This window comes from Montipora foliosa, chromosome 11, assembly GCF_036669935.1.
Source record: "Montipora foliosa isolate CH-2021 chromosome 11, ASM3666993v2, whole genome shotgun sequence".
Lineage (NCBI taxonomy): Eukaryota > Metazoa > Cnidaria > Anthozoa > Scleractinia > Acroporidae > Montipora > Montipora foliosa.
The window spans coordinates 18,847,224-18,859,723 of NC_090879.1; the positions used below are offsets into that span (position 1 = coordinate 18,847,224).

At 38.1% G+C, this 12,500-nt stretch overlaps 1 protein-coding gene across 2 annotated transcripts in view; it reads right to left on the minus strand.

Annotated features, from left to right (window-relative positions):
• LOC137975359 (sphingomyelin phosphodiesterase 4-like) overlaps window positions 1-12,500 on the minus strand; it is a 64,360-nt gene that overhangs the window by 48,923 nt on the left and 2,937 nt on the right. For both annotated transcript variants that reach the window (XM_068822454.1, XM_068822455.1), the window contains exons 5-12: window positions 11,357-11,418; window positions 10,372-10,526; window positions 8,788-8,944; window positions 5,659-5,730; window positions 5,187-5,320; window positions 4,712-4,802; window positions 2,867-2,973; window positions 109-232 (exon numbers count right to left, since the gene is read on the minus strand). In XM_068822454.1, the coding sequence (XP_068678555.1) occupies window positions 109-232; window positions 2,867-2,973; window positions 4,712-4,802; window positions 5,187-5,320; window positions 5,659-5,730; window positions 8,788-8,944; window positions 10,372-10,526; window positions 11,357-11,418 (902 nt within the window). The remainder of the gene's footprint in view (window positions 1-108; window positions 233-2,866; window positions 2,974-4,711; window positions 4,803-5,186; window positions 5,321-5,658; window positions 5,731-8,787; window positions 8,945-10,371; window positions 10,527-11,356; window positions 11,419-12,500) is intronic.

Here is a 12,500-nt window from a genome sequence, read left to right on the forward strand (position 1 = left end):
AACAAAGAGTATTATGGTATTTTTGAAAGTGGCCTGTTGTAATATTTTAAAATTATCAATGTAGAGATAACATAACACTAGACTTAAAATCATGATAAAGCACAATACCTTAATGACTCGAAAGAGCAGATGAGCATCTTTGGCTGAATTAAGGTTGAAACGACAGGCACGAGATGCAAACTCCAAAAGTAATGCAGAGTAGAACAACAAGTTCTCAAAGATAAAGAATTTCCTGAATGAGAGAGAAAGGATTTTGACAATTCAGGGTTAGGCCAGTCTTCATCTCAGAACTGAGAACCTCTTTCAGCCTAACAATATCAGCCAAACACAGTTTTTGCGTACGCTCTTGCTAATTCAATGCAGCGCGCGCAAGGATTGCAAAAAAAAAAAAAACATGGCTTCAAGACAGCAATATTATTATTCTATTTGCTCAACACTTCCGCTATCTGCACTAGTTTTCCTCATAATTGAACAAAGTGTTTTGATGGTTTTAGTCTTTTATGAGAAATGTATGTTAGAAAAGGTAACGATGCAAAGAACTCCCCAATTTGCAGATTATTCTTTGTTATCGAAAAAACCCAGCTAAATGCAGCGCATGTACTGTGTAGTGAGTTAAAAAACTGCGGTTGAATGCAGAATAGCATTCTCTGAAATACGCCTATTTTTCGAGAACCATGCGTTAGAATTTAACAAAATTTGGCACAAAAATACTTTAAGAAATAAGTAACTGGAGTATTGAAAAAATTTTGAACTTTAACACAGGAAATTCAAGATATTCCAGTGAACCTTCAACAAGGGATGATTCAAGATCTCTCTGTCAAATTATTATTAAAATAGTGTTAACTTGTGAGCATCGTTACAAGTTTGTTGCATGCAAATTATAAAGAAAATCTAACGACCAGATTTTCTGAAATAAACAAAACCGATTTCAAGGCCTGTTTATCTTTATTCATGTTGCCATGACAACGGCATATACATCAGCTTAACTATCAAAAAACCGAAGTTCGTGTTGTTAACTTGCTTGCTACCATTTTTGCCGACCTGGAATAATAATAATAATAATAATAATTGTCTATCAAAATGACCGAGCACAAGCCTTCTGGGATGTCCCTGTTTATGCAGATCATGTGACGGTGAGAGCTAACAGAATTGATGCCCAAATAGTGGATAGCACAGCAAAATCTGTCATCTTGCTGGAGATGAGCTGTCCTTGGTTGAATAACAGGGAGATCAAGAGCTGCGAGAAGACGGAAAAGTATGCCCCATTGCGACTGGAATTGAAGAGGCAGTTTCCTGGATATCAAGTAAAACAGTTTAACATCGTAATGGACGTGTTAGGAGGATACAGTGAGGTTCTGGTGAACACCATCCAAAGTCTTGTAGGAGTTAAAAGGGGCAAAGAAGTATTGTTGAAAATGCAGAAGGTCGTTTTGTCTGAAAGTCTGCACATTGCGAGATCTTTCAAAGTGTTAACATAAGCAGATACTAACTCCAGTCAGAGACAACAGAACAATTATTTAGGATCGTCTTAGATGCTTTAATATTATTGTTTTAATAGGTCTGAAGAGATTCATTTCACATTTCTACCTTTTTAAGAATCGAAGTTAACCTTTTAATTCGCTTATATATAGATCGATATATGTAGATACGAACTTTTTAGATATATTCAGGTTATTTTTACAGCCTTTAGGTTACGCAATTGCGTCCTATTGAGCTATGTGCTAAGCTAGCATACGAACGTTTATACAGTATAATAATGCCTTATTGCACAACTTGGCTTGCCATTTCTTCTTATGTAGGGGTGTGCGCTTTGAATCCCACTTCTGACAAGAATTTTTTAATAAGTACTGGGGTAGGACAGGTTGAAGCCTTAGCTTACTATGGGGAGCTGGATGCCCCCGCCCCCACTAGAGTCCAGGGTGGCACCTTTGGTGAGTGCCAGCAACTCCTAGCCACCCCAGTTAGGGCCACAACAAAGAGGCCTGTGACCATGAATTACTGGGTTGGCGTCTGGCAGGGGATGGCAGGGAATAGTCACGTCTCATGGGTACGGGCGAGGGACTCTTTATTTGCATGGAGTTTGGAATCAAGAAGTGTGTATTTTGAAAATTCCTGCACGAGAACCGTACGCGTTAGCGTGAGCAGGCCTGGAAAAAGCTGTATTGCACTGCTAGGAAGAAGTACTTCTCTATGAGATGCAATTTAGAGGATTTCGTCGCTTTTAAACATCCAAGTTATTTACAGCCAGAAAAGCAAATGCAAACAAAATATTAGATAAATGTCTGTGCAGAATTTTGTAACTTCTCACACACCGCTGGGAGCCATGCCAAGCCGAACCACACAGCCTGACCTTTATTAACATAAGAACATAATTGTCTTACAATGACACAAAAAAGTGGCTAGAGAATAAGTTCACCTCAACTGAACACATTCTACAAGTACTTCACGGGTGGGTGGGTGGGTGGGGCATGTCAGGCAATGGCGGATGGCAAAACAAAAACAGAAACTTTACATGAGCCACATGACCTGAAATCCCCGGCAGACCTGTACCCAGATTCCCAGCTATGTGAGGGAAAAACGTTTTCCGCTTCTTTCGTTCCTCAGCCAGCGGAAAACCACACTTACTTTGTCCAAACTTCAAATTATGAGTGCATATGAATAGTGTTACAGCTGTAAAAGCACACATGATAAAATCCTTATTGACTGAATTTAGGGTGGGCCAGACAGGAAAATATTTGGTCCTTGGTCATGGTGCATGGATCTCACTGCCTTGGTCATGGTGCACAGACCTCACTGCGCTTGGTCCGTACGTCATGACCTCACGCCAAATATGGCCACTCAGTTAATTAAGTACATAGTCACTCACCACTCCAGACTTGACGTTCCTCTGGGATTTTCAGCTCCACTAGCCAAAGACATACCAACTTTGCAATACCTCCAAGGTTGAACATAGCTCAGCCATGTCTCCAGTACCTAAAATGAAACATGATTTTTAACATTAACTTTAAAGGGGCAGTGTCATGGGATGGCATGGCAGTATTTTCACACACATTTTCACAGACGTTAATTTTTTTGCTATTTCTGTTTATTAGGCAAGACTAAATATGGCTTTAAAATAGAAGTAAAATGCATATTTATGAATTATCAATGATCTGGAGTCCAAGAAATAAAATGGAACACAAATATGATGCCCTGTTTGTTTTCTGCAGGACAGTTGAATTCAGTGAAGTGTGACCGGGAACACTGTCGGCGGTTCAAGCACTCACAAATGAATATTTTTTTCTCTGATAGACAGACAGATTATCAAGATTAACATGCCATTCCAAAGCTGAAAGAGAGTGCATTTATTTCCAAGAGACGACTTTGAAGTCGAAAGACGATAAGCAGCGAAAAAATTCAGCCGTGTTTTACTCACCGCTTGCGGTTTTATAATTTGTGTAACAAATTAACACAACCAGTGCATCCAGTTCCTCTCATCTAAATGCAGCTTTTTCTTCAAAATATTCAAATAGACATTTTAGAGCGAAGATAGTAAACGTGTTATCAACTAACAACGATTTTGTGATCTTTGACATTTTTAAATAAGCGACTCGCTAGAAATGAAATACGGAGATGGACTTTGATCCTTGGTAATAGTGAAACAGCTTGCACTTCGATTACACCATATGTTGAATTTCTCATGAATTCATGAATAAAAAAGTTTCTCTTCATTGCAGATGCTGCATTGGTATTTTGACTGCTCTTCTTTTGCTTTCTTGAGGAGAATGAATCACTATTTGTCCGGTTCCAGCTCGATGGCGCCACGACTCGACATGGTAACATACGATCAAAACCCCTTCCAAACAACAAAATCAAAGAAAAAAGGAGCAAAGAACGACAACGAATATATAGTTAATTTGTTTCTGAACGCCACAGGATATTTGTTTCACTAAAGCGACCACGGATGGCTTTGATTGTGTAAGATATTCACACCCACACACTCCTTTGAAAAAGTTGGCAAACTTTTTCAAAAATTTTGGCATGCCGTCACGCATGTGCCACCGGTGACACTGCTCCTTTAAAGTGTCCTGAAAATAAAATCAGTTCCTTTTTTCCTTTGGCAAAAGTGCTTCTTATGTGTACACTCCTAAATGAAACCTTAAGACTCCTCCCCCCTCCCCCCCCTAGATGAAAGTTTCTAGAATAGTATTGAAGAAACTGATGTTTATTTCATTCAAAATTTCTGGCTCTAGTAGCATTTTAATTTATTCACAAAAGTGGAAGGTTGTGCAAAATCAGCATGATTTAAGTTTGGGTTTAATAATATTATGGTGCAGGGATGGTGCAGTGGTGAGTGCACTCGCCTCCCACCAATGTGGCCCAGGTTTGATTCCAGACTCAGCGTCATGTGGGTTAGGTTTGTTGGATCTCTACTCTGCACCGAGAGCTTTTTCTTCAGGTACTCCGGTTTTCTCCTCTCCCCAAAAACCAACATCTGACTTGATTTGATTGACATTAATTTGTTGATTTCAGTTTACAGTGTCCCCATTATTTAATTAGTGCTCCAGTGCTAGAAGACTTCACCCTTAAATAAATTAGTTCCTTTATAGAAAAAGAAAGCAAGCCTCAGGGATCACTAAAGTCTTGACGGTTAAAAAACATCCAACAACAAATCATATTTATTTAAGGAATTTGGAATTTTCAAACAATGATTACAACAGAAAATGCTTACAATTCTGAAAGAAGGGTCCAAAGGCCAATGCAGAAAGCAGTGGTGAAGAAAATGATACAATTTCTTTTGAAGAAATTGTGGTATTATAGCTCTAAAACATAATAATGATGGCTGTTAGTGTAAAATTATTTTAAACTCCTTAAATAAAACATTTACCTGACTAAATGCTTAATCCCTTCAGTACAAAGCTACATAAAAATTAATACAATTCTTTAGGAATTCCATTGCCACTTTCATTGTTCATACTTAAGATGGTAAAATAGGCAACAATGCTATACAACTGACCCAACAAGTCAAGTGGGGGACTGAAGAAAAGGAAGAAAGTTCGACTGGAATGACAATAGATTGAATACTTTAGATTTCTTACAGGTACCCTGTCTTAAACCTTTTCAATGGAACACTGACTTTTTGTGTGACATATACCTAACAACCATGTATTCCTTCTCAAAGAGCTGTAAGTGTATTCTAAACCTACCTCTTAAGCTCATCAGATGGGTGCAGACTGGAAAACTGACTCACATCTGGACCCTTGGCATACACAAAGGAATGAACATGCTTCACTAAAATTCTTACCACTCGAACATGGTCAACTGATGGCATGAAATACTCCTGTAAGTGACAACAATAATATTAAATTTTAACCTAGCGACAAAAAAATGGATTTCCAATGAAAAAAATTTGAATTTCAATGGAAAGGTATTGTCAATGAATCACTTAGCAGAATAGCAAAATTACTAAACCAACAAGTGATTCAATTAGTCTACATTCTCGTCATTAATGCTGGCAAGTGAATATTTGGGATGGTAAATTTCTGAACAATTTTTGAGTTAATAAGTTTTCAGGTTGCAAACTACACTTATCAAATAATAACAGAAGTTCAAACAGTACCATGCCTCGTCAAACCACCTTGACAGTTTCTCACAGGTAACCTAAATGTTATATTATACCTTTCCATGTGAAAGAACATTGCTTGAAATGGAATGCACAGTGTTTTGATTCAACCAAAATTCTATCATAATCTGAAAATCAGACAAAACCAATATACATGTAAAGCATTCATCTCGAGGTCACCTGCTTACCTTTACACAACAATAGGGTTGCAACTTTACCCCTGTACCCACCCCACCAAATGTAGAAAATCTTGTTTCTTATTGCTATCTATAAAGTGCTTTTCAATTGAGTATCGTAAAACAAATACCGAAAGTAATTGTACTTCAGCCAATCACAGCAGGTGTAAACAGGGCACTGAACCCATCCAAATTCATAGTAATTCCAAGTAACTTAATTGCTCAAAGGTGCGGGGAAAATCACGAATCCAAATAGTGATTGGTTTCGGTTATCCTTTTCATTGGTTGATAAACTGGCGTGAGAATTTTTAAACCATGCAATCACCAAGTGTAGCAATTGCAATAGCGTAATTACTTTCGACAGTCAATTGAAAACTGCTCTATCCAGAAAAGTACATGATTAGACAAGAGATGAACCAGCGGCAACACAATAATTTACCAGTTTGGATGCTCTTACACTGAGCTTTAGGAGCTTATTGGGAGCTACGCTATTAAACTAGGTCCAGGTGATATTACTATTATTACAATGTCCTGCTGTACTGCTAAGACTGAACTAGACCTTTTCACAGTTTCTGACGCCATCTTGTTTGAGGGGCAAACGTGGCACAAGGCACAACAACTGAAAACTGGGTATTGGAAATCTGTAGACTCCTTATGTCACTTTAAATTTCCTGGGAATTTGCATAATTTTGTTTACAAGGGTTTATATGAAATTTACAAATTTTGTTTATGGTCTTTATAGCTTGATTTTGATCATCATACTTCAGAAAAATAATCAATAGAAGTAGTTTTTGAGAAGTATTCTCACTATCCACAATAGCCAGACCTTAATTCAAGGAATTATAATGGTTTGAAGTTGGCAAAATTCCCATAAATTCACTGTAATTTAAGCCATGTTTGTTCCCCACCTAATATGGCATCAGAAACTGTGAAAAGGTCTATTGTTGAAAAAATTATGTGCATTCTTGCTATGGATAATGTTTTTGAAGCAGGTGACAATAAATTATGTTAAGCTATAAGCGAACGAAATGAAGCAATACTTTCTTTGATAATGACACAGGGAAACTCTGAAAAAGTCTATGCGTTCCGTTGTAGGTGTTGATTCAGAACCTTAATTGCCTGATTTCAAGCCGAAGGGGACCAGGTATATAAATTAAGGGATTAGCAACTATTGATCCACATAGTCAGAAAGAGCACAACAAGATTTACAAAATCCCCACCTTTGGTGTTGATCGGGCTAATTTTGACTGAAATACAGCCATTTAAATGCATCTATGTTTAAAGTGTCCTGATGGTCATACATTTCTTTGTAAATTTTGACGTTTTTAAATGGCTGTATCACACTTAATATTGAGTCTATCAACACCAAATTTAGGGATTTTGTAAAGCTTGGTGTGCACTTTCTGAATATGTGGGATCCATAGTTGCTAATACCATAATTTGCAGACTCGTTCCTTGTCCCCTTCGGCTTGAAATCAGGCAATGATCTCCTGATTACTAAATCCTATAGCTCAACGGTTGAGCGCCCAGACTAGTTATTGGAAGAATCTTTTTCTGAGTATCCCTTATTCACCAACAGAAAAAAATCAATGAGATTATCTGCATGTATAATCATACTTACCGGTAACTAGGAGATTGTGTGTCAGCCAGTGGGTAATTGCCTAGCGCATACATGTGCATTTGAGTCATTGCTGCAGAGGTTTGTCCTCATGGTTTGCTTTGATTGGCTTTGCTCTTTTGCCGGCTGTTCTTCCCCCCCCCCCCCCCCCCCCCCCCCACCCACCTGTTGGTTTTGTGGTTGAACCAGCTATCAGTTAAGTTCCTTTTTTAGTAAATTATTCCATTGCTCTTCTGTTTGGAGCAATGCTACACAAGCTTATCTGGACAAGCTCCAAGCAGTACAGAATTTCGCTTGTCGCATTTTGTGCAGCGCTAAAAAATTCGATCCCATAACTCCTTTGTTAAAAGACTTGCACTGGTTACCAATCAGGTAACAACTTTATTTTTGTTTTGCTGTTCTGGTTTTTAAGACCATGACGTACGAGATGTGCTCCGGAGTATATAAGCTTGTCAGAAGATCCGCCATCTCGACAAGGAATACCAGAAACTGTCAACTTTTGAACATACCACTCTTCCGTACTGCTAGCGGCCAAAGGACCTTTCAACATAGAGCAACCTCTCTGTGGAATGAGTTGCAGCCTGCACTCAAACTTAACCCATCCCTGATGGAGTTCAAGTGCTTACTGAGGCAAAAGCTTCTTAATGACTGCTTTATTTAATTTATCAACTTTTATCTCCTTTTATCATTGTCCTGTACTTAGTTTAAAATTGACTCTGAGAAGCCATGTGGGGACGAGCCAATAAAGTACGTATGTATGTATTCCCCACTGAGAGATCAGTGTGACAGTTAGAGGTGACCCATGGGAGGATATCATGGTTACTCCTCTTCATTTGCATTTTGCCCACAATCATTTCTCTCACTATTGTTCACCTAATACTCCACTGAATATTGCTTAACAACAAGTTAATCAGGATTAAAATTTGTCATCTGCTTCCTGATTTAAGTCCTTGGGGGAACAAATTAATATTTTCAACGCAATCTGCACTCTTGGATAAAACGTTTGGGAAAAATTCTAGCTTAAGCATCATTTGACATGCTCTCACAAAGTATATTGGTCCTTCCCCCCCTCCCCCCCAGACCGATGTTGATATGAAGCAAAATAATGTGCAAGCCTTTGGCCGTGTTTTTAACCAACATTGGAATGGGGGGAGGGAGGTAAATAGGAAGAATTTAATCTTTATCACACAGACAAATTAGAGCATCACATTTTCCCAACGAGTTTTGTCCAACTGAGATTGTAGCTTAATGGCCTAGTCCTTACAAGCCTTCTATATAGGTCAGTGGTGGAGCATCAGGTTATAAGCTCGTCTGAGCTGTAAAGGAGTATTCTGATTTTTTCTGAGTATCCCAAGTCAATATAAAAAAAATCTTCTCATAAACATGAATACCTGTAAAAATGTTTCAGATCTCCACATTTCCTGTGAACCATGATCAAACATTCCATGATGAACTGTAGGTGGACTGACTCTGCCTGAGCAAGGTTTGATCAAACCTTTAAACTGATTCTGAAAATACTGTGGTCTGCGGCAATGACTGAGGTCATGCCTGGAGCAGAGAAAGGTACAATTTTGTATGCCAAATATTAAAGAAGTTAACAATAATTAGTATTATTACAATGTTCCGGAGTATTTTTTGCCTTTTGATTATGCTACTGACCCAGTCAAGTCTTCACCTATTTGTTGCTCTGGTTTTGATGAGATACTCCGGTCCCAGAGGTTTTTCTTGAGCAGCGAGAGAGCTGTGAAGCGGCTGACCCTCAGGATTGGATTGGTTGATAAATTAACAAACACGCAAATCAATATGATTGGTCCTTTTGACTGGTAATACCGACGGGTCGAATGATTGCTAAGTTGCCATAATTATGGTCCCTTTTGCAATTGTCAATTTGATGTGTTTGACAGCTGGTGTCTGCATGAAAATGAGATTCAAGTCCAAGGTCACCAGAGGTTTTTCTTTCTCGTGGCTCAAGAAAAACGTCTGGCACCAGGGAAATAATGAAACTAAAACTCATTTCTTTTTACAATGTCCTAATTATGCTTCCCTCACACCTGATTTGCTCACCGATGAGCACTGCTCCTATAGCTTTTGTTCAATGGTTTGTATATTCTGACCAGCAAAAAGTTGAACTATTTCTGTTTGGCTCTTCTGACTTGACAAACAATGAAAACGTTCGCACTTTATAAGAGAGTCTAACCATTTTTCAAGTCATTTTTCAAGTCGTTATAATTGACTTAAAACTTTCTTTTTTGACCTACTTTGATGTGTCTATCCTGTGCATGTGTTAATCTTTTATGGTGTAGTTAGAGTTTAGATGTGAGCCCCCCGTGATGAGCTCATTTAGCTCATTTAGCTCTTGGGGCAAACATGTGAAAGAATATGTTTAACTAAAAAATAACAAATAAATATTAAAGATATCACTTGGGAGAATCAAAAAGGAGTATCAAGTTTATGAGCAGAGAAATGCTATTTTATCAATTAATTCAGTCTTGAGAGGGATCATTGCCGCAATCAGATTTTATCCTGAGTCTTGTTTTCAGCAGTATATGTAGTGTGGATTTCCAGGCACTCTGCCAGTTTCATGGAGCCTCACGTATAATCACCTTCAAGATTAATGGAATGAATGGTTGCCTTTTCTTTTGTACATTGTATTTGTGATAGCCTGGCACAGGGCATTGCACATTGCACAGGAAGTGACCAAGGGAACAGACCTGTCATACTTTTTAACTTCAAATGAAAAGGAGTGTGTGTTGGTTTGATGATAGATTGACTGACAACTACTGATTCCCAGCATAATATATCTGGGCAGTGCAGCTGGAACTGGTTGAACTTGACATAGAGGGACACTATAGCCATGATGATGTCCTAAACAAATTCCCTGCCAATTAGAGCACCATTCTTATAAACAAATGATTTTCTTGTGATTTGGTTAAAAACGTAGTTGCTAATGACAGTAAAACTACATAAACTCCTACCAAGATGAAGAATTTTTCCTCACTTGACCAACTGTACTTTTACTCTTAATGCTGCTGGAAGAGATGGGCGATCCATCTGAGGGCAAGAAGAAGTTCAGGTAGTCATCCAGTATCACCAAGTAAAGAAAGTCCTGTGTTGAATTCGCATTGGATTCCTGAAAATTCAAGAAGTGGCCACATAAACAATTTTAAAATCATTTCTACCACCAACGTTGGCATCACTATCATTCCCTTCAATATGTGACACAAACAACACCTAAATCAACTTCCCCTCCCTCCACAGATATATTGATCGTAGCAAAACAAAACTTCACTCTCATATGCATCTCATTAAACAGAATAGAAGCCTTCCAGAATAGTTTTTACCACAATTGCTTGATCTCGCAACCTGATTGGCTAATTTGCCGTTGTCGCTAAGAGTGCAGACAATGCTGTATGCGTCATGCTTGCATCAATTTGTTACGCAATGTAATAGCCAATCAGGAACGCTAATTTTGGGAAATAAACCAATCATATTGCGAGAAAGTTATAGACAACGCTTGCTCTTTCTTTTTGTCATGATTTTGGTCACGCTCTGAAATAAACAATATTACAGTGGTTGTGCGCCTCACGAGTCCACAACAAATTTTGACCACTGTGATGATGAATATCGTTGTCGATAAGAGTACTGACAATGCTGAACCACTTTCGATTTGTTAATTTTCTTTAGAAACTTTATTGGCAAAATAACCTTCAAATATGGAATTGAAAAAAAAATAATGTTGATTTCTCTTCTCCTCCACTTAATATGTAAGTAGTTGTTGCTGCAATAATGAAGCTGTTTACTGTATTTCTTTTTCTTTTGCATAAGATTGTTTTTATTAATTAATATGTATTTGTGTGGGTTTTAATTTAATCAAAAAACTTAATTAGCTTTTACAATAATACTGCAAACTTCATGCAACACACACACACAATGCATTTCTAATTTATTATTGAGACCTACCCAACTGGTCTGTTGAGCCACAATGTAATAGGCAAAATGAAACATATAGTATTCAAAAGTATCTTGAAGAAGTTAAGCACCTTTGGAAAAATAACTTAATATAACATTGAGTGTATTCTTTTGTGTTTTTATGGGTGACTTGTCCCACAAGTTTACAAGATGTTGCTTTGTTTCACAAACAACAGGCAACTCTCATTTTCTAAAAGAATATACTCCATTTCTTATAAATACAGCCTACATTTTCTTCCAGTCAATTTACACAAGAGGACCATAAATAATACTGAAGTGGAAAAAAGGAGGTGAACCTTACAGTACAGGCCAAGAAAATATGTTAACCCATTGACCCCTGAGAGTGACACTTAATAGATTTTACTCTGTCAAATGCCAGACGATTTTACTCGTCAATGGGAGGGTGTTCTAGGGTGTTCTAGGGTGTTTGAGGTGTGAATGGGTTAAGTGAGATATCAATAATTATTACATATATAAATAATATATAGACCTTCGAACCAAGCAAAACACAAAAACAAACAAACAAACAAACTTTTAAACTTAGAGAACCAGGCTCAATGCTGGGCATGGGTACCGGTACTATTAATTATAATTTATTAATTTATAGAAATCTTTGATATGGTGGTTTCTAAAGACCACATCCATACCCTGGGAGCTTAACCCATTGACCCTTAAGAGTGACACTAGATTTTACTCTGTCTAATGCCAGACAATTTTACTTGTCAATAGGGGGGTGTCCCCATTAACCCATTGAGCCCCAAGAGTGACACTTATAGGTTTTACTCTGTCCAACGCCAGGCGATTTTATTCGTCAGTGGGGGGCACCCCGGGGTGAACGGGTTAATTGAGACCTCATGAATCAAGGTTTAAACAGAGTACTAAATTGAAAAGAAACACAATGCTCAGTCTCACTGCCTTTACCCTTTAAGGCCTGAGGGGGGCCCCATTGACAAGTAAAATCGTCTGGTGTTAAAAAGAGTAAATTCTGTAAGTGGCCACTGGGAGTGAATTAAGGGTTAAGTGGACAGGGAGGGCCTATAACAAGTAAGCAATACAGGACTTTTTCCTTGTTTGCATAGCCTCACCTAAACACGAGGGGGAGTTGGGAGAATTTGAGAAAGTTATGCAAACCTGA